A 19,691-nucleotide genomic window follows, 5' to 3' on the forward strand; every position below is an offset into this window, starting at 1 on the left:
TGATGAATGAATGGAAGTGTGTCCCATTGGATTGGGCAAATGTGGGCTGTCTGGACGTTGCTACCTCTCACCCTGCCCTAGGGTGGGAAAGGAGGTCCGGATGATGATGATGATGTCAGTGTTAGGCTATTCATGAGTTATTGTTTTTGGCCATAATAGACTTAAACTCTGCAAATTAATCCTGACTTCCCCTGAGTGTTAGTTCTGAAGTTTCAAGCACAGTTGTTCCCTTTGATGATTTCTTAATGTTATAACGAATAAACTCTTTCTTTCAAATTTGAAATGAACATATATTTTAGCCTTCATTGACTGTTTTCTAATACAATTATACATATTAATTTTTATTTTTAGATGATACAAGGTGAAATATATACAGTAGATATTATCATTTGAGCGAAAGCTTCTGGATACTCTGCTGTCACTTCTTGGGGCAACTGTATGCATTGATTTTTAGTGCCTCCTGCTTTGAAATGCATCTGACTGTTGCCATGGCTGCTGCTTGTTCTTCTCACTGGAGACTAGGGGCCATAGGATAATGGGACTCATATTTATGCTTTAATGGTAGGGTTGAAACATACTTTGTAGCAATGGCTGTGTGGGTTTTGTGGGTTTTCCAGGGGGACACCTTTTTGTTTGATCCATGACGGTGATTTTACCTATCTTTGGTATGGTTGCATGTTACTAGTGTTGCTTCATTGATTACTAGGCAACACCGTCTTTGCTAGGACAAGGTAAATTATTTGCAAAAAAGATTTGCTAACAATATTCATTGACTAAATCAGTGAATGATGCACATATTACTGATATTCTCTTCATCTCTCCCACCAGGAAGCCTTCATTCGGAAGATCCTTGCAAGGCCATTTAAAGTACCCATTCCCAACTATGTAAGCCAGACAGGGATTGTGCGAGGCTTGGGTGTACGGCGGAGTGGAATACGACGACCTTTGCATGATCCTGATGAGCCAGGTGCCTTGGTCCTGTATCGTCCACCTGAGCTTACTGCCACTGAGAAGCTTACTGCCAACTTGTAGGTGCAGATGCCAGGTGACTGGCTTATTGTTCCTATTGTCTTGTCTTATTATAGTGTATTATGTTTACAGGTATTGTCTATCTATCTATCTATCTATTGCCAGATGCCCTAATCCTGTAAGAGGTGGCCACAAATAAATCGCCTCCATGTTGCCCTGTTCCCCGCCATTTCACTGCCCTGTTCCCAGCTCACACCCCCCTCTCTCATATACCTCTCCACTCCATTCCTCCATCTCATCCTTGGTCTCCCCCTCCCTCTTCCATACATTAAAGTTGGTATCACAATACTGTCATGTAGTAACTTTATCATTTCCATGCTCACTTCCCTGTTTCTTATCACTGCTTTCAAGGAACCAGCAACCTTTCTTCCTTGTTGTACCCTTTCAAGCACTTCATCCTCTAAACTTCCATCCTTACTCATCACACTACCCAAGTACTTAAAGACACTCACATTTTCCATTTCCTCCTCATCCAACCTCACTGTATATTCACTGACTTCACTTCTTTCGAAGACCATAATTTTACTCTTCCCTACATTCACCTTTTGATTTCATTTCTTACACACTCTCCCAAACTCATCCAGCAAGCCTTGCAGCTCCCATTCATCTTCACTTAACAACACAATATCATCTGCAAACATCAGTACAGGGAGTTTTCAAACACTGCTCTTTCTCATTAGGGCTGCTCCAACATCCACTGCCCTACCTTGTATTTCTTTTATAAACCCATCCACATACAGATTGAACAACCATGGAGACATGACACATCCTTGTTTCAATCCAGCCTTCAAATAGAAAACTTCACTCAGTTCACTATCCACATGCACTGCAGCCTTAGCACTCTCATACATACTCTTCAAGGCATTCAACAACGTCCCATCTACTCCATATATTCTTAATACTTTGCACAATCCTTGTCTATCCACCCTGTCATGTGCTTTCTCCAAATCCATGAAGGCTGCATACAACTTCTTTCCCTTCTCTAGAAACTTTTCCACTGAAGATCTAAGAATGAATATCTGACCTACACAACCTCTTCCCTTCCTAAATCTTCCCGTTCTTCTCCAACTAATTCCTTTGTTATTTCCCTAACTATGTCAATAAGTATCCTTACATATACTTTTCCTTTACTCTAAGAAGACAAATGCCCCTATGATTACCACATCTTTTTCCCCTTTTCCTTTGTACAGAGGAATAATTGTACTTAACTTCCAATCATCCAGGACTTTACCTTCCTCCCAGGCCAATCTGCACATCTTCCACTTCTATTCTACTACGGTACATCCCAACAGTACATGAGTTCCGAGTACACAATCCGTCTTGTATGTGAGGACCTATTTTTTATTTTATTTTAGTGTATTTTTTATTAGTACGCAAATTGAACTCCTTGTAAGCAGGACGGGCAGCAAAGAGTTGCCCAAATCCGGGGTTACCCTGAGTACACAACATTGCCCCCCCAAGATGCGATAACAGCTAAAGGTCTATCAATCTATCTATCTATTTCCAGACTCCATAATCCCGTAAGGGGTGGCCATTTGACTTTGAGTTATTGGTTTTACTGGGAGGGGCACTAACCCTCCACCAACCCACTTGTTGACACGTAGGGAGCACGTTTGGGTTGGTTGTATGGTTACCACCCAGTGTTGTAAATGGTTTCTTGGCTTACAGGAAACCATTTGGCTTGTCACTCAATATAAAGCCACCTGTAAAGGAAAGAAGAACAATAAGAAGTGACAGGAAAGATGGGAGATATAGGAAGAGAGGAGGGCAGACACTGAAAAAGAATGATAAAGGCTAAGGAAGAAGTAGGCAGCACTACATCAAGTGAGTGGATATTGGTCGCCACCACCTACCACCAATGATTTACCTAGTAAAGCCATAATCTTGTAGCTTTACTTTATCTTAGGTAATATGTTTTACACAATTTCCCTGTATAGTACAATACTTAGGTCTGAAAGGCATCTCAAGGGTTGCCCATGAAGTGGGGTGCCACCCTTATGTAATTTTTCCCATAAGTTTATGTATTCATAGTACGCGAATTCCTAGTACGTGACGTCCTCTGCCGCCCATATAGGCATGTACTAGGGGGATGTACTGTACTATCTCTCCCCCATGCTTCATCATTTCACCACACACTCCATCAATTCCTGGGGTTTTCCCCATTTTAACTTTCTTCATTGCTTCCCAACTTCCTTCCTACTGATTTCTTCCTCTCTTTTTCCATCCCTCTGTCTCCCAGCCACTTATACTCGCATTACTTTCATTCTCTAATTCTCTGTGGTCAACAACTCCATAAGTGTTCTCTCCATCTACTCACTTTTTCTCCTTTCTCCACTAGTAATCTACCATATTTATCTTTCATTCCCCAACTAACTTCTTTCACACCCTGTCTAACTCTCTTTACCTCTTTACAGAACATTTTCTTACATTCCCTCAACTTTACACTCAAATTCCTTCCAAATTCCTCATCCACTCTCTTCTTACTTTCTCTTACTAATCTTTTCACCTCTTGCTTCCTCTCTACATACAACTCTCTCTTCCGTCTCTCAACTTCTTCTACACCCCTGTTTCTCATCCACTCACTAAATGCTTTCTTCTTTTGTGCCACAGTCTCTCTCACCTCTTTATTCCACCATGCTGTTCCTTGCATCCCCTTTCATCTTCTCTTCACCCCAAACACCACCTCACATGCTGCACAGATTTCTTCTGTGAATATCATGCACACACCTTCCACGTCCCCCATCTGCTTCAATCCATATATCCCTAATTGCTCCTCCACTTTCCTCTTATATTCTGCTCTTTTTTTATCCTCTTGTAACCTTTTCACTCTCCTTGTATGTTCTACTTCCTCCTGCCCTTCCCTTCTTCTATTTTTCCATTTTGTTTGGACACTGATTCTGACCACCACCTAGTGGTGGCCAGAGAGTCCACTCCCCCAACCTCTATATACTCTTGCATCCATTATACACCTTCTCATCCTGTCATCCACATATACATAATGAATCATTGCTTTCCGTTCATACAGTTCACCATCCACCCTTCTCATCACCCGCCACATATTGTGATACAGTATATCCTAGCCATTACACCAAGCACAGGCAGGAATCACTTATAGTAATTAATTAGCATTAGCCTCATAAGCCCAGTTTACATTAGTCCGTTTTAACGTTTGTCACATATTGCTTGATGTACTTCAGTAATCAGTGACATCACGGAAATGATGGACCATCCATCCATCCATCGTTCCGCAGTTGCCCTATTAGAAGTATAGGGACCCTGGACTAGAATACTCAACGCAGGCAAGAATAATCCGTTGCATGCCCTGTGAGCAGTAAACTTCAACCATCATTTGGAAGTAGACCTGTACAAACCACCCTCACCTGGAACTCCTTAACTCACTAAACCAGCAGATATTCAACAAAGTATGAAGGCAATGGGGCTATAGCACTACATTGGTACACAGCATGAAGGCCCACCCATGTTCTTGGTGTGCATTAGAGAACTGTACCATAAGAGTGAAAGTACACAAATGCAACAGTCCAAACGTGGATTATGTGGAAATCGCATGGGTGTCAGACACACCAACTGGAGACAACAACAAAAACAACAACAAAGGTAGATGATAATTTCTGCGCTCTGACCATCTTGTTTCTAATGCTGCTTTAGTTACAGTGCAGCCTCGCTATCTGATATGGTTGCGTCAAGTGAAGAGCTATTGCATAATGAATTATCTCATAACGAGGTCGATATAACATTGGTTCAATGGGATTAGGGAGAGTGACCTCAACTGCAAAGCCTAAAATGACCTAAAACACCTCTGCCACCTACCTGAAGTTTGTCCTATGCTGGTATGAGTTGTCACCAAGGGTTCCGTGCCCTCCAGGATGAGGAACAGTTTGCGGGCCTGGACTACCACTCTGTAAAAGAGATATGGTATCACTTTAATTATCACACACTGACCTATTTATTAAGTGCTTCTGCTGTTATTTGGCTAGAGAAATGGTGTTTCAGTGGCCTTTCATACACAAAATAAAATGAAAGGCAATGATCACAGCCATTGTAAACACTGGGCGGGTATCTTGGCTCTGTCAACTGTGTAGAGGCCTAAAATGGGGATGATGGTTACATAAGGTTGACTCTATTTGCAAGTCACAAGTTTCGGTATTTCACACGCAAAACCTATCAATTCACATAATATTACACACAGCAGTATTCATTAAGCAGTTGCACTGTTACCTTGAAATAACAGTAGTGTTTTGGTGGCCTTTCATGCAAGAGTAGAGGCCCAAAAAGGGGATGATGGTTATGTAAGGTTGACACAGTTTCCAAGTCACAAGTTTCAGTATTTCACACATGAAAACTATCACTTCACTTAATATTGCACACTGCAGTATTTGTTTTGCACATGCACTGTTACTTGGCAATAACAATACTGTTTCAGTGGCCTTCCATGCAAGAGTAGAGGCCCAAAAGGGTGATTATGGACATAAGGTTGATATGATTTCCAAGTCACAAGTTTCAGTATTTCACACACAAAAAATTACAGTAATCCCTTGATTATCCGACATAATAGAGCCAAAGGCATATCCAGATAGGGATAAAGGTCGGTTACAAACCAATATCCTTGACGGTACCCATACCCTACATAATTATACCCCACCTTGTACTCTAATTCAACCTATGTGCACAGAACCTCTCCAACTTTTGGCAGTGTTCTGCAGTCTTTTGGCTGTTTTTTGATGTCAAAACACACATTGCAGTTTGCAGTTTAATCCTAAACAACAAACCAAAAAAAATGCCACAAAAACCCTATCTAAATGCACAGTACCCCTCCTAATTTTGGCAGTGTTCTGCAGTCATTCGTCTCTTTTTAGACATCAAAACACACTTTGCAATATGCAGTATAATCATAAACACTTAGAAAATAGTGCACAAACAATAAAAATCCACAAAAACCCTACCTATATGTACAGTACCCCACCTAATTTTGGCAGTGTTTTCTGGTCATTCAGCTGTATTTAGACATAAAACACACATGGGAATATCCAGTGTATTGCTAGACATTAGGAAAGCAATGCATAAACAACAAAAGTCCACAAAAAAATCAATGAAGATGACAGTTGCAGTAAGTATTTTTAACCCTCTCAGGAATTCAAAAAGTTTCTGAGACACCAAGAGTGATGGCTGCTTCTGTGGCACAAAGAAAAACATTTAATTTGATTTAAATATTCTCCTCTGAAATTGGTAATATTGGTATATTGCATACCCATCATCTTTGTTTGGTGTTCATACTGTAAGATAAGCTAATAAAAAGTCACAAAACTGATGAGTAAAAGTACAGAAATGTAGTGAGAATAAACTTGTTCCAGAGTAAAAAATATCTTCAAATAACTTCCCAACATCCTAACTCAAAATTTTGCCTGCACTGTGCAAAAGCTGAGCCTATGTCTAGATGTAGAATTTCATGAGCTTTCTTGTGGTGTTTTTGGATTTTTGATACGATCAATAGTATTCGAATAAATCACATAAAAAAACTAAAAAACTAGCTGGTGGCAATGCAGGGATGGAGGGTGATGCATGGGTAGGGGAGGACTGAGGGACGGGGTTGGACCAGGCAGTGGTGAGCATGGGGAGAGATGGAGGAGGGACGAGGGGGGGGAGAAACGAGAGATGCTGGGGGATTCTGACCTTTCGATGAGGAGGCTGACAGGCGCTTTTGCTCTCCTGGTGAGGTAGGCTCTGTGTTACTCATTTGAGACTGGTACGTTCCCATTGATTTGGCAAGCTGGTGGACTTTGACCATTTGGTGAGGAGCTGAATGGGCTTCAGTCAGCATGTGGGTTGCGGTCTGTATTACTCTGCCGCAGCCATGAGCATCCTAGTGATCTGGTGGCCAGGGGACTTTGACCATTCTGTAGGGATCTGGACAGCCATTTTGGCTCAGCCTGTGGGTTACGATCCATTACCCTTGAGCGGCCAGTAGTATCCAAGTGAACCGGGTGGCCGGGGGACTTTGACCTTTCAGCAGGGAGCCAGACAGCCTTGTTTGCTCTGCTTGTGGGTTATGGTCTGTTGCCCGCGCATGGACAGAGAAGCCGGTGAGCCACAAACTGACTTTTTTTTTTTTTACTTTGTGGGCCAGCTGGTTGCCAATACCAGAACTGTTGTGTCTGGGTATGAACAAATAAATCTGAATACAGACCTAATAGAGCCAAGGCCTAATGTCTGTATATGGAGCATGACCGGATACAGAGCATTCAGATAATTGAGTGATTACTGTATCACATCACTTAATATTGCACACTGCACCATTTGTTAAGCACTTACACTGCTGTCCTGCAGTAACAAGGGTGTTTTAGTAGCCTTTCATGCACAAATTAGAATGAAAGGCAATGATCACAGCAATTGTAAACACTGGGCAGCCAATTTGGGTTGCGTGCGTCACCATGTCCGCAGGACATTCTTGGAGGTGACCATTGAAAGTATCGTTGTAGCAAAATTACGATTAATTTTTTAACATACAGAGACTGGGTATAACTTTTTAAATATTGCTGCAGCGAATTTTCACATAATGGGGCTTTGTTTAGCTAGGCTGCACTATACTTTAGTGGTCACATCTCCTTTGAACTGTCTCTGCCTCCCTCCACCATTATGGCATGAGCTTTCTGGCAGCAAACACACACACACACACACACACACACACACACACACACACACACACACACACACACACACACAGCTGACAGTCGGGTTCCTAACCACCTTCTATTGATGAACTTACCTTGAGCAGTTTCAGGAATTTTGTTCATCCTGTCTCTAAATTTTTATTCGCTAAAGTGTTGTCTGTCATAGATGCAAGTGATTAGTTTCTGTAAATAACTGTGCACAGTAACTGCCCATTTATCCAGACGTACCATATGCGGTCGTGCTCTGTATACAGATGTTAGGCCTTGGCTCTATTAGGTGCATATTTGAATTTATTTATCCATACATGGACATTAAAGTTCCAGAATTGGCAGCCAGCTGGCCTACAAAGTAAAAAAAGTCGGTTGACTGGCTCACTGGCCTCTCTGTCCACGTGCGGGTAATGGACTGTAAACCACAAGCAGAGCAAACAAGGCTGTCTGGCTCCCTACTGAATTGTCAAGGTCCCCCACCTGTCCAGGTTGATAAGAAATTTCCACCAGTGCGCGGGTAGTACAGAGCCTAACCTACCAGCAGGGCAGCACCACCTGTCTGCCTCATCACAAAACGGTCAAAGTCTACCCATCCTGCTGGGTCCATCCCCCTCCCTTCCCCGCGCTGGCCTTCTACTCTCCCTCCATCATCAAGGCCACCTTTTGTAGTTTTTGGCAGTTTACTCGAAAACGATTGGTTGTATCGAAATTCTGAAAACACTGCGAGACAGCTTGTGAATTTCTGTATCTAGACATTTGTTTAGCTCTTGCACTGTGCAAGCTAAATTTTGCACTAGAATGTGAGGAAGTTATTTGAAGCTATTTTTACTCTTGGACAACTTCATTATTCACTGCATTTCTGTACTTTTACTCCTCAGTTTTGTGTGTTTTTATTAGTTTACCTATCAGTAAACTATAATAAACTATAATTAGTTTACCTATCAGTAAACTATAATCTTTGCCGAAAAGATTATAGTATACAATTTATATGACTATAGTACAGGCAGACCCTGAAATATGATACCCCTAGATGCGATACCCCGGCATAGCGATGGGGGTAGAAATACAGTACCACCCTACCCCAGCGAATGATGGGCAAACCTCGGTATAACGATGGATTTTTTTTTTTTTTTTTTTTTTTTTTTTTTTTTTTACCGATCTTGATGATATTTTAAACTTAAATTTTGTGTTTAGGTTGATTTATAAACTGTTTTTAGACTTAGATTAATTTGTTTTAGTCATAGATGGGGTGGTCATTGTCATTTTGGGATATAGGTTCCCTAGTACTAAGTTCGATTTTTTTCCAGACTTATTTTTGATGATTTTCAGATTTTGGGGGGGGGATTTGGGTGACTTATAAACTGCTTTTAAGCTTAGTTTAGCTTGTTTTAAAGCTATGTATGGGTTTAGGTTGGCTAGAAACATGTTTTTGGACTCATTTGGGTGGGTTTAGGACTCGGTTGGGAGAGAAACCCAGGACTCAAAAATGCATCCCCATACTTTACATGTTAAATCTACCCTGAGATACGATACGCTGTCTAGCAGTGGGTTTTTACTTAACCAATTGCATAGTTGAACCGTGGTATGCCTGTAATACCTTGATTATCTGACATGATAGAGCCAGAGGCATGTCAGAATAATGGATCTGTCTGGATAATGGACTTCTCCCCTGGCCCCCCTTTTGTACATACTCTATCTTTGAAAGCCATTGTAAAAGGCCACTACAGTATATCATACAACACTTGTTTCTGGTGTGTTACACTACTGTACTCTGTTTGGTCAAGCAGACCTATAAACCACAGCCAAGCAGTTACTATGGTCAAGCAGACCAATCAACTGCAGACAAGCAATCACCACTGTAGGGCCATATCCTGCAGTGAAAAAAAAAAAGAAAAAAAGAAAAAGCCCAGCTGGACGAAAATGTTCACACAGCCATAATTTCCACTGGGACGCAATAATTTTCTTTGTATAATATGGAAAAATGTACGAATAATGGTTACAAACATCCAGATCACAGCGTCCGGATAATGGATTGTCCAGATAATGGATGTCCAGATAATTGAGGGATTATTGTGTAGACAATTTTCATGGGCAAATTTTGCCTTGGAAACCACCCTCCCTCCATCACCACAGGCAACTTTTTAAAGTTTTTGGTGATTTACTCAAAAACTATTGGTCATATCAAAATTCTGAAAATGCCACGAGAAAGCTCATGAAATTCAGCATCTGGACATATGCATTGCTCTTGCATGGTGCAGGCAAAATTTTGCACTAGGTTGTTGGGAAGTTATTTGAGGCTACTTTTACTCTTGGACAGGTTCATTTCTCACTGCATTTCTGTACTTTAACTCATCTGTTTTGTGTGTTTTTTTTAGCTTATCTTACAGTATGAACTCCAGCAAAGATGATGGTATACTATTTATACCAATGTAACCAATATCCTTGGGCAATTTTGTCCATGGAATCATTTTTCTTCGTCCCTGGGAGGAAGCAGATGTTGCCTTAGCTGGCTAACTTTCCGCTCAGTGAGTCAGTTGGTGTATGGCTGTGTTAATGACATCAGTTCCAAAACTCATGTAACGTTCGTATTCATTGATTTCTTTGTGAATTTTTGTTGTTTATGCTTTGTTTTCTTAGTATTTAGCTTTAAACAAGTGCTCGTGGGCCCAGGGCCCCTCACACTTGCTCCTGCGGAGAGCTTTCGCATTTATGTGCTGTTCTAGTGTAATGTTGTTGCTTGGATTTTTTGCAGCTAACCAATTGATCGTGTTATTTGCAGCTTCGGGAATGGAACCCAAGTTGTTTGAATGCAAGTCCTAAATACTTTAGTTGTACCTGTGGGCAAAAAATTCTACGGAGATCCTATGCCGGGTGCCAGGAGAGGCGTTTTTTTGGTCAAAATGTGATCTGTCTATCTACTGCCAGACGCCATAATCCCGTAAGGGGTGGCCATTTGACTTTGAGTTAGTTGTTTTACGGGGAGGGGCACTAACCCTCCACCAACCCACTTGTTGACACGTAGGGACCAAGTTTTTTCACATCAGCGAATATTTTGCGATTTCTATGCCAATTTTGGTGCGATTTGAATGTGTAGTTTCGGCTGCCCAAAACACACACACACACACACACACACACACATGGCTACTGCTGTAGTATATTAGAATCTATATTCCCATATATGTTTTGATGTCTGCATAGCTGAAAGACTGGAGAACACTGCCACAATTAGGTGGAGTACCATACATCCAGGTATTTGTGGATTTTTATTGTTTATGCATTGTTTTCTTAGTGTTTAGGATTATATTGCATACTTCAATGTGTGTTTTGATGTCTAAAAACAACTGATAGACCAGAGAGCACTGCCCAAATTATTAGGGGTACTGTACATGTAGGTTGGGTAAAGGTATAGGTTAGAGTATGGGTACAGTAGAGGATAGTGCTCCGCATCCGAACTTTCCCCCCAATCTGGATATTCCTTTGGCTCTATTATATCGGATAATTGAGGGATTACTATACACTCAATCCTCGTAAATCGCGTGTTTATAAATCATGGATTCATAAATCACGGCTAAGTGGCTGTCAGACTGCCGGCACCCTTAAATCGCTGTTAAGTCACGAAAATCGTGGACCTAGGCACCGAAGTGGGCCTTTTCCGAGGAGAATCGGAAACTGCGGCATTCAATTTGAAAATCGTGACCCAACAACCAATCACCACCCATCCCTGGTGGCAAGTGTGCATACTAATGCCGCCACGTTGTTGTTGTTCTTTCCGCCAGTCCGCGCACTACAGAGCATCGCCATGGAGTACGAGAGCTACCTGCCTTTTTTTGTGCACCTTCCCCCCCGCCTCCTACCTTCCATGGCTCCTCCTGAACCCCTGATGAAGCGCTCTAATCCGTATGGCATCCAGAAGCAGCCACCGTTGTCGTACAGTCAACGTTTGGAGCTCATTTGGCGTGTTGAGAAGGGGGAGAAGTTTTCAAAGCTGGCGAAAGAGTTTGGGAAGAACAAGTGCTGAGAGGTTCTGAGTTCTTCCCAACACCACCCCACTCCATTCACTTAAGCAATATCGTCATAGGATTAAGGTGAGATTCCTTAACATTGCTTATTTCTATTAAATACATGCATTGAGTAAAAGATGGAAGAAGAGCATAAGACAGTATGGATCAGTTGGGTCAAGGATTGTGTGGGTAAAGTTGAAAGTTGGAATACAAATGTGGGCGATTGTGTGTGTGTGTGCGCCAACGCAAGATCGTGCTAGCAGAGTGAGAGAAGAGTTCTGGACAAATGTGGAAGTGTGCATGGAAAAGTTTGGAAGGAATGAGAGAGTGTTTTTGATCGGTGATATGAATGGTAAATTAGAAAGTGAAGGTGGATGGAATAGTTGGTGAGTGGGGTGTGCCTGCTGAGATAGATGAGAATGGCAGTGCATTAGTGGACATTTGTGCTGGGAGGGGGTTGGTGATAGCCAATACCCTCTTCAGGCACAAAATGATCCACAGGTATACATGACAAGTGATGAGAAGGGTGGGTGGTGAACTGAATGAAGGGAAGGCAATATTTATTATGTGTGTGTGGGTGAAAGGATGCGAAGATGTGTAATGGATGCAAGAGCTTATAGAGTTTGGGGGAGTGGACTTTCTGACCACTACTTGGTGGTGGCCAGAATTAGGATCCAAGTAAGATGGAGGAATAGAAGAAGGGAAAGACGAGAGGAAGGAGTAGTTGCAAGGAGAGTTGAAAGGTTACAAGAGGATAAGAAAAAGGCAAAGTATAAGAGAGAAGTGGAGGAACGATTGGGGAAATATGAATTGGAGCAGATGGGGGACTTGGAAGGTGTGTGCTGGATATTTACAGAAGAAATATGTGCAGCATGTGATGTGGTGTGTGGGATGAAGAGAAGACGGAGGGGGATGCCAGGAACAGCGTGGTGGACTGAAGAGGTGAGACAGGCTGTGGCACAGAAGAAGAAAACATACAATGAATGGATGAGAAATAGGGGCGTGGAAGAAGTTGAGAGGCGGAAGAGAGAGTTATATGTAGAAAGAAAGAGAGAGGTGAAAAGATTAGTAAGAGAGAGTAAGAAAAGAGTGGATGTGGAGTTTGGAAGGAGTTTGAGTGTAAAGTGGAGGGACTGTAAGAAAATGTTCTGGAAAGAGGTGAAGAGAGTAAGACAGGGTGGAAGTGAAGTTAGCAGGGGAGTGAAAGATAAAAATGGTAGATTACTAGTGGAGAAGGGAGAAAAAGTGAGCAGATGGAGAGAACACTTTAAGGAATTGTTGAACATAGAGGATGGAAGTAATGCGAGTATAAAAGGCTGGGGAATGGCTGGGAGAAGGAGGGAGGTGAGAAGACAGGAAGAAATCAGTAGGATAGAAGTTGTGGAAGCAATGAAGAAAGTTAAATTGGGGAAAGCCCCAGGAATTGATGGAATGTGTGGTGAAATGCTGAAGCATGGGGGAGAGATAGTAGTAGAATCGATGTGGAAGACGTGCAGATTGGCCTGGGAGGAAGGTAGAGTCCCGGAGGATTGGAAGTCAGGTATAATTATTCCCTTGTACAAAGGAAAAAGGGAAAAAGAAGTGTGTGGTAATCATAGGGGCATTTGTCTTCTTAGTATAATAGGAAAAGTGTATGGTAGGATACTTATTGACAGAGTTAGAGAAAGAACAAAGGAATAACTTGGAGAAGAACAGGGAGGCTTTAGGAAGGGAAGAGGTTGTGTAGATCAGATATTCATTCTTAGATCTTCAGTGGAAAAATTTCTAGAGAAGGGAAAGAAGTTGTATGTGGCTTTCATGGATTTGGAGAATGTATATGACAGGGTGGATAGACAAGGATTGTGGAAATTATTAAGAATATATGGTGTAGATGGGAAGTTGTTGAATGCTGTGAAGAGTATGTATGATGGTGCTATGGCTGCAGTGCGTGTGGATGGTGAACTAAGTGAATTTTTCTCTTTGAAGGTTGGGTTGAAACAGGGATGTGTCATGTCTCCATGGTTGTTCAATCTGTACATAGATGGGGTAATAAAAGAGGCACAAGGTAGGGTAGTGGATGTTGGAGTGGCCCTGGTGAGAGAGGATAGTGTTTGGAAACTCCCTGTACTGTTGTTTGCAGATGATACTGTGTTGTTGAGTGAAGACGAAGGAGAGCTGCAAGGCTTGGTGGATGAGTTTGGGAGAGTGTGTAAGAAACAGAATTTAAAGGTGAATGTAGGGAAGAGTAAAGTGATGGTCTTTGAGAGAGGTGAAGTCAGTGAATGTACAGCGAGGTTGGATGGTGAGGAATTGGAAAATGTGAGTACGTTTAAGTACTTGGGTAGTGTGATGAGTAAGGATGGAGGTTTGGAGGGTGAAGTGCTTGAAAGGGTACAGCAGGGAAGAAAGGTTGCTGGTTCTTTGAAAGCAGTGATAAGAAACAGGGAAGTGAGCATGGAAGTGAAAAGGTTACTACATGACAGTATTGTGCTACCAACTCTAACGTATGGAAGTGAAGCTTGGACGTTGTTGGAAGGACACAAGTCAAGAGTGAGAGCAGTGGAAATGAGTTATTTAAGAGGAGCCTGTGGAGTCACATGGAGAGACAGGCTGATGAATGAGGATATAAAAGAGCGTTGTGGTGTGGATGTGGATGTGATAGGAAGCGTTATGAGGAACACACTGAGGTGGTTTGGCCATTTGGAGAGGATGGAGGGTGAAAGACTGACGAAGAGAGTGTATGTGAGTGAGGTGGAGGGGGGAAGAGGGAGGGGGAGGCCGAGGATGAGATGGAGGGATGGGGTGGAGAGGTATATGAGAGAGGGGGGTGTGAGTTGGGAGCAGGGCGGTGAAATGGTGGGAGACAGGGCGACGTGGAGGCTATTTGTTTGTGGCCATCCGAAACGGGATTGAGGCGTTTGGTAATAGATAGATAGAAATAGAAATGTAAATTAGTACTGTAGTACTATAAGAATATGAGTATATATACTAGGAGTAATGAAAGGGAAAGTGAAAGTTTAGCTTTAGCATGTATGAATACTGGGTGTAAGAAAATGAAAGTGACAACTTCACTCACAAATAACAAAACTCTTCCACACACTCAAGAGACTCACCAGCAAGTTCAATCCTTTCACGCCTCACAATCTGCACCTGTCCTCCCCGACATGCTGCACACATAAAATCAGCATTATCTCTCAGTCTGCCTCTGAAACCACAACATCTCTTGTGCACCAATTGATCACAAACACTGCACAAGATTAAATTACTTCCCACGCCCCTGTGGCAAACTGCACATGGCCACTATCCCTCCTCTTTGACAGTACCACCACCAACCCTAGATATCATCACTTTTGTTTTATCTGCATTTATGCTTAAGCCCTTGTGCCTCATACCATCTCTCCACTTCCTAAATCTTTCCTCTGTCTCCCTTTCGTTCTCTGCAATCAACACCAAATCATCAGCATACAATTCCCACGGGAGTCTGTTTCTAAAGTCACGTGAAAGGGCTTCAAGTACCATGATAAACAACATGGGACTCAAGACTGACCCCTGATGCACACCAACATTCACGGAAAACTCATTGCTCAAATCTCCATTCACACTTACCTGGGTGTGAGCACCCACATACATAGCCATAACCACCCTAACCAGCCACTCCTCCAAGCCAAGCTTTCTCATTGCCCACTTCACCACCTCTCTAGGGACTCTGTCAAAGGCCTTTTCCAAATCAACAAAAACAAAATAAAGATCCCTTCTCCTACCAATATATTTTTCCTGAATATAAATATAAATGTAAATATATAAAATATTCCCATCTTTGACAGAGAGAAGCAAGAGGTAGCAGTGGTTGTGGACCCCATGTTGAGTGCAGTGCTGCGACCTCATCAGCGGGAGGTATGAATTAAAAATTTTTCTGTCATCTGAGTTGCTTTATGTATCTACAGAATGTGTGGTTATTGGTGACAACAGCCAGCCATCATCTCCCTCTCTCTCTCCCTCCATCCATCCCTCCTTCCCCCTCCCCCTCTCTCTCTCTCTCTCTCTCTCTCTCTATCTCTCTCTCTCTCTCTGACCCTCACCCCACATACCCTGATCTTGTTCACAAGTTCAGGCCGATTGTTGCAGAGGTTAGGGAGATCAGTGTACAGGTCAAATTAGTTTGGATCCCCTCATATGTTGGAATCCCGGGTAATGAAAGAGCTGACATTTTTGCCATGGAGGCTGCTAAGTAGGATACTTATGACTATGACCTGGGACTTTCACTTAGACAACTTAAAAGAAAGATCATGACCATACAAAAAGAAAGGGTGACTGACCTTAGACTCAGAGAACACAACACCAACACTTCCATACTCTACCACAACACAGTTACATTGATGACAAGTTGCGTATATGGCAGACACGCGACAAGTAGGTGGGTTGACTCTGTACATGCAAGAATATGGCTTGGCTACTGTTACGGGAACTGGGTTGGCATGTTGATGAGGAGAAGAGGAAGTCCAAAGTATGTGAACAACCCAGCAAACACACTTTGAAGCATTATTTATTGAAATGTCCACTCACACATGTATACAGGAATTCTCAATTTAAGACTGTAGAGAGTCAGGCAAAATTTATGTTAGAAAATGATATTGTCAGAAAACAAATTATTTGCATCTCCTCAGTAACACAGCAATTGCCCAAAAAATATACTTATCCTAATATAACTACTATAAAATTTTTCAACTTAAGAACTTATTTCATATATGTGTGTTCAGTTCGTTCAACTCTCTCATCCTATGTATCTTGATTGTGTCCTCCCCCCTGGGGTGGGGGGGGGACACAATCTGGCCGCACCGTGGAGTGGTACTACTACTTTGCGGCCAGGTTGTGTTAGGAAGAATATTGCCACCGTATTCCCTGTGTGTCATAAAAGGCGACTAAAAGGGGCGGGGTGAGGGGATTAGGGACCCCTCCTCTGTTTTTCAGTTCCTAAAAAGAGAGTCCAGAGAAATGGATGGGAGATTGAGGTATCCCTGTACCCTGAAGATTGGGTCTATGAATGCGCGTAGATGTTGTACGGTTGAGGCTAAATGGGAGATTTTGAGAATGTTTGTGAGAAGAAAGTTGGATGTGTTGGCTCTGAGTGAAACAAAGATGAAAGGGAAAGGTGAGTCTGAGTTTGGAAGTGTGAGTGGAAGATTGTCAGGTTTTGATAGAGGAAGGGCAAGAAAAGGTGTGGCCTTGTTAATGAGTCCGGAAATACAGCAGTGCGTAATTGAATGGAAGGAGGTGTCATCGAGACTGATGTGGGTGAAAGCGAAATTTGAATGTGAGTTGTGGGTGTTTGTGAGTGCATATGGGCCTGGTAGTGAAAGGGATGAACAAGAGAGGGAGTCTTTCTGGAATGATGTTGATGAGTGTCTGCAGAATTTTGGAGCGAATGTGAATGTGGTAATGATGGGAGATCTGAATCCTAGAGTGGGAAATGTAGCAGTTGTAGGTATGCATGGTGTGCCTGGAAGAAATGAAAATGGGGAATGAATGATAGGGGTGTGTGTTGAGCAAGAGATGGTGATAGGAAGAAAGAGTTATATGTAGAAAGAAAGAGAGAGGTGAAAAGATTAGTAAGAGAGAGTAAGAAGAGAGCGGATGAGGAATTTGGAAGAAACTTGAGTGGAGAGTGGAAGGACTGTAAGAAAATGTTCTGGAAAGAGGTGAAAAGAATAAGACAGGGTGGAAATGAAGCTAGCAGGGGAGTGAAAGATAAAAATGGTAGATTACTAGTGGAGAAGGGAGAAAAAGTGAGCAGATGGAGAGAACACTTTAAGGAATTGTTGAACATAGAAGATGGAAGTAATGCAAGTATAAGTGGCTGGGGAATGGCTGGGAGGAGGAGGGAGGTGAGAAGACAGGAAGAAATCAGTAGGATAGAAGTTGTGGAAGCAATGAAGAAAGTTAAATCGGGGAAAGCCCCAGGAATTGATGGAGTGTCTGGTGAAATGCTGAAGTATGGGGGAGAGAGAGTAGTAGAATGGATGTGGAAAATGTGCAGATTGGCCTGGGAGGAAGGTAGAGTCCCGGAGGATTGGAAGTCAGGTATAATTATTCCCTTGTACAAAGGAGAAGGGGAAAAAGAAGTGTGTGGTAATCATAGGGGCATTTGTCTTCTTAGTATAATAGGAAAAGTGTATGGTAGGATACTTATTCACAGAGTTAGGGAAATAACGGAAGAATTAGTTGGAGAAGAACAGGGAGGCTTTAGGAAGGGAAGAGGTTGTGTAGATCAGATATTCATTCTTAGATCTTTAGTGGAAAAGTTTCTAGAGAAGGGAAAGAAGTTAATAATTTCCACAATCCTTGTCTATCCACCCTGTCACATGCTTTCTCCAAATCCATGAAAGCCGCATACAATTTCTTTCTCTTCTCTAGAAACTTTTCCACTAAAGATCTAAGAATGAATATCTGATCTACACAACCTCTTCCCTTCCTAAAGCCTCCCTGTTCTTCTCCAACTAATTTCTCTGTTCTTTCTCTAACTCTGTCAATAAGTATCCTACCATACACTTTTCCCATTATACTAAGAAGACAAATGCCCCTGTGATTACCACACACTTCTTTTTCCCTTTTTCCTTTGTACAAGGGAATAATTATACCTGACTTCCAATCCTCCGGGACTCTACCTTCCTCCTAGGCCAATCTGCACATCTTCCACATCCATTCTACTACTATCTCTCCCCCATGCTTCAGCATTTCACCAGACACTCCATCAATTCCTGGGGCTTTCCCCAATTTGACTTTCTTCATTGCTTCCACAACTTCTATCCTACTTATTTCTTCCTGTCTTCTCACCTCCCTCCTTCTCCCAGCCCTTCCACAGCCACTTATACTCGCATTGCTTCCATCCTCTATGTTCAACAATTCCTTAAAGTGTTCTCTTCATCTGCTCACTTTTTCTCCCTTCTCCACTAGTAATCTACCATTTTTATCTTTCACTCCCCTGCTAACTTCACTTCCACCCTGTCTTACTCTTTTCACCTCTTTCCAGAACATTTTCTTACAGTCCCTCCACTTTACGCTCAAATTCCTTCCAAATTCCTCATCCACTCTCTTCTTACTCTCTCTTACTAATCTTTTCACCTCTCTCTTTCTTTCTACATATAACTCTCTCTTCCGCCTCTCAACTTCTTCCACGCCCCTATTTCTCATCCATTCATTGTATGCTTTCTTCTTCTGTGCCACAGCCTGTCTCACCTCTTCAGTCCACCACGCTGTTCCTTGCACCCCCCTCCGTCTTCTCTTCCTTCCACACACATCACATGCCATATTTCTTCAGTAAATATCCTACACACACCTTCCACGTCTCCCATCTGCTCCAGTTCATATTTGCCCAATCGTTCCTCCACTTCTCTCTTATACTCTGCCTTTTTCTCATCCTCTTGTAACCTTTCCACTCTCCTTTAGTGGAAAAGTTTCTCGAGAAGGGAAAGAAGCTGTATGTGGCTTTCATGGATTTAGAGAAAGCATATGACAGGGTCGATAGACAAGGATTGTGGAAAGTATTAAGAATATATGGTGTAGATGGGAAGTTGTTGAATGCTGTGAAGAGTATATATGATGGTGCTAAGGCTGCAGTGCGTGTGGATGGCGAACTGAGTGAATTTTTCTCTTTGAAGGTTAGGTTGAAACAGGGATGTGTCATGTCTCCATGGTTGTTCAATCTGTACATGGATGGGGTAATAATAGAGGTACAAGGTAGGGTAGTGGATGTTGGAGTGGCCCTGGTGAGAGAGGGTAGTGTTTGGAAACTCCCTGTACTGTTGTTTGCAGATGATACTGTGTTGTTGAGTGAAGACGAAGGAGAGCTGCAAGGCTTGGTGGATGAGTTTGGGAGAGTGTGTAAGAAACGGAATCTAAAGGTGAATGTAGGGAGGAGTATAGTGATGGTCTTTGAGAGAGGTGAAGTCAGTGAATGTACAGCGAGGTTGGATGGTGAGGAATTGGAAAATGTGAGTACTTTTAAGTA

The 19,691-nt window shown here is 42.4% G+C and overlaps 1 protein-coding gene across 1 annotated transcript in view; it reads left to right on the forward strand.

The window, feature by feature from the left end:
• okr (DNA repair and recombination protein RAD54-like okr) overlaps positions 1-19,691 on the forward strand; it is a 152,559-nt gene that overhangs the window by 28,457 nt on the left and 104,411 nt on the right. Inside the window, exons 2-3 of the mRNA XM_080272769.1 lie at positions 829-1,028; positions 15,511-15,580. Coding sequence (XP_080128895.1) covers positions 829-1,028; positions 15,511-15,580 — 270 coding nt within the window. The remainder of the gene's footprint in view (positions 1-828; positions 1,029-15,510; positions 15,581-19,691) is intronic.

Source organism: Coenobita brevimanus, chromosome 51, assembly GCF_032717465.1.
Source record: "Coenobita brevimanus isolate Jiangsu-jjx chromosome 51, ASM3271746v2, whole genome shotgun sequence".
In the NCBI taxonomy this organism is placed as follows: Eukaryota; Metazoa; Arthropoda; class Malacostraca; order Decapoda; family Coenobitidae; genus Coenobita; species Coenobita brevimanus.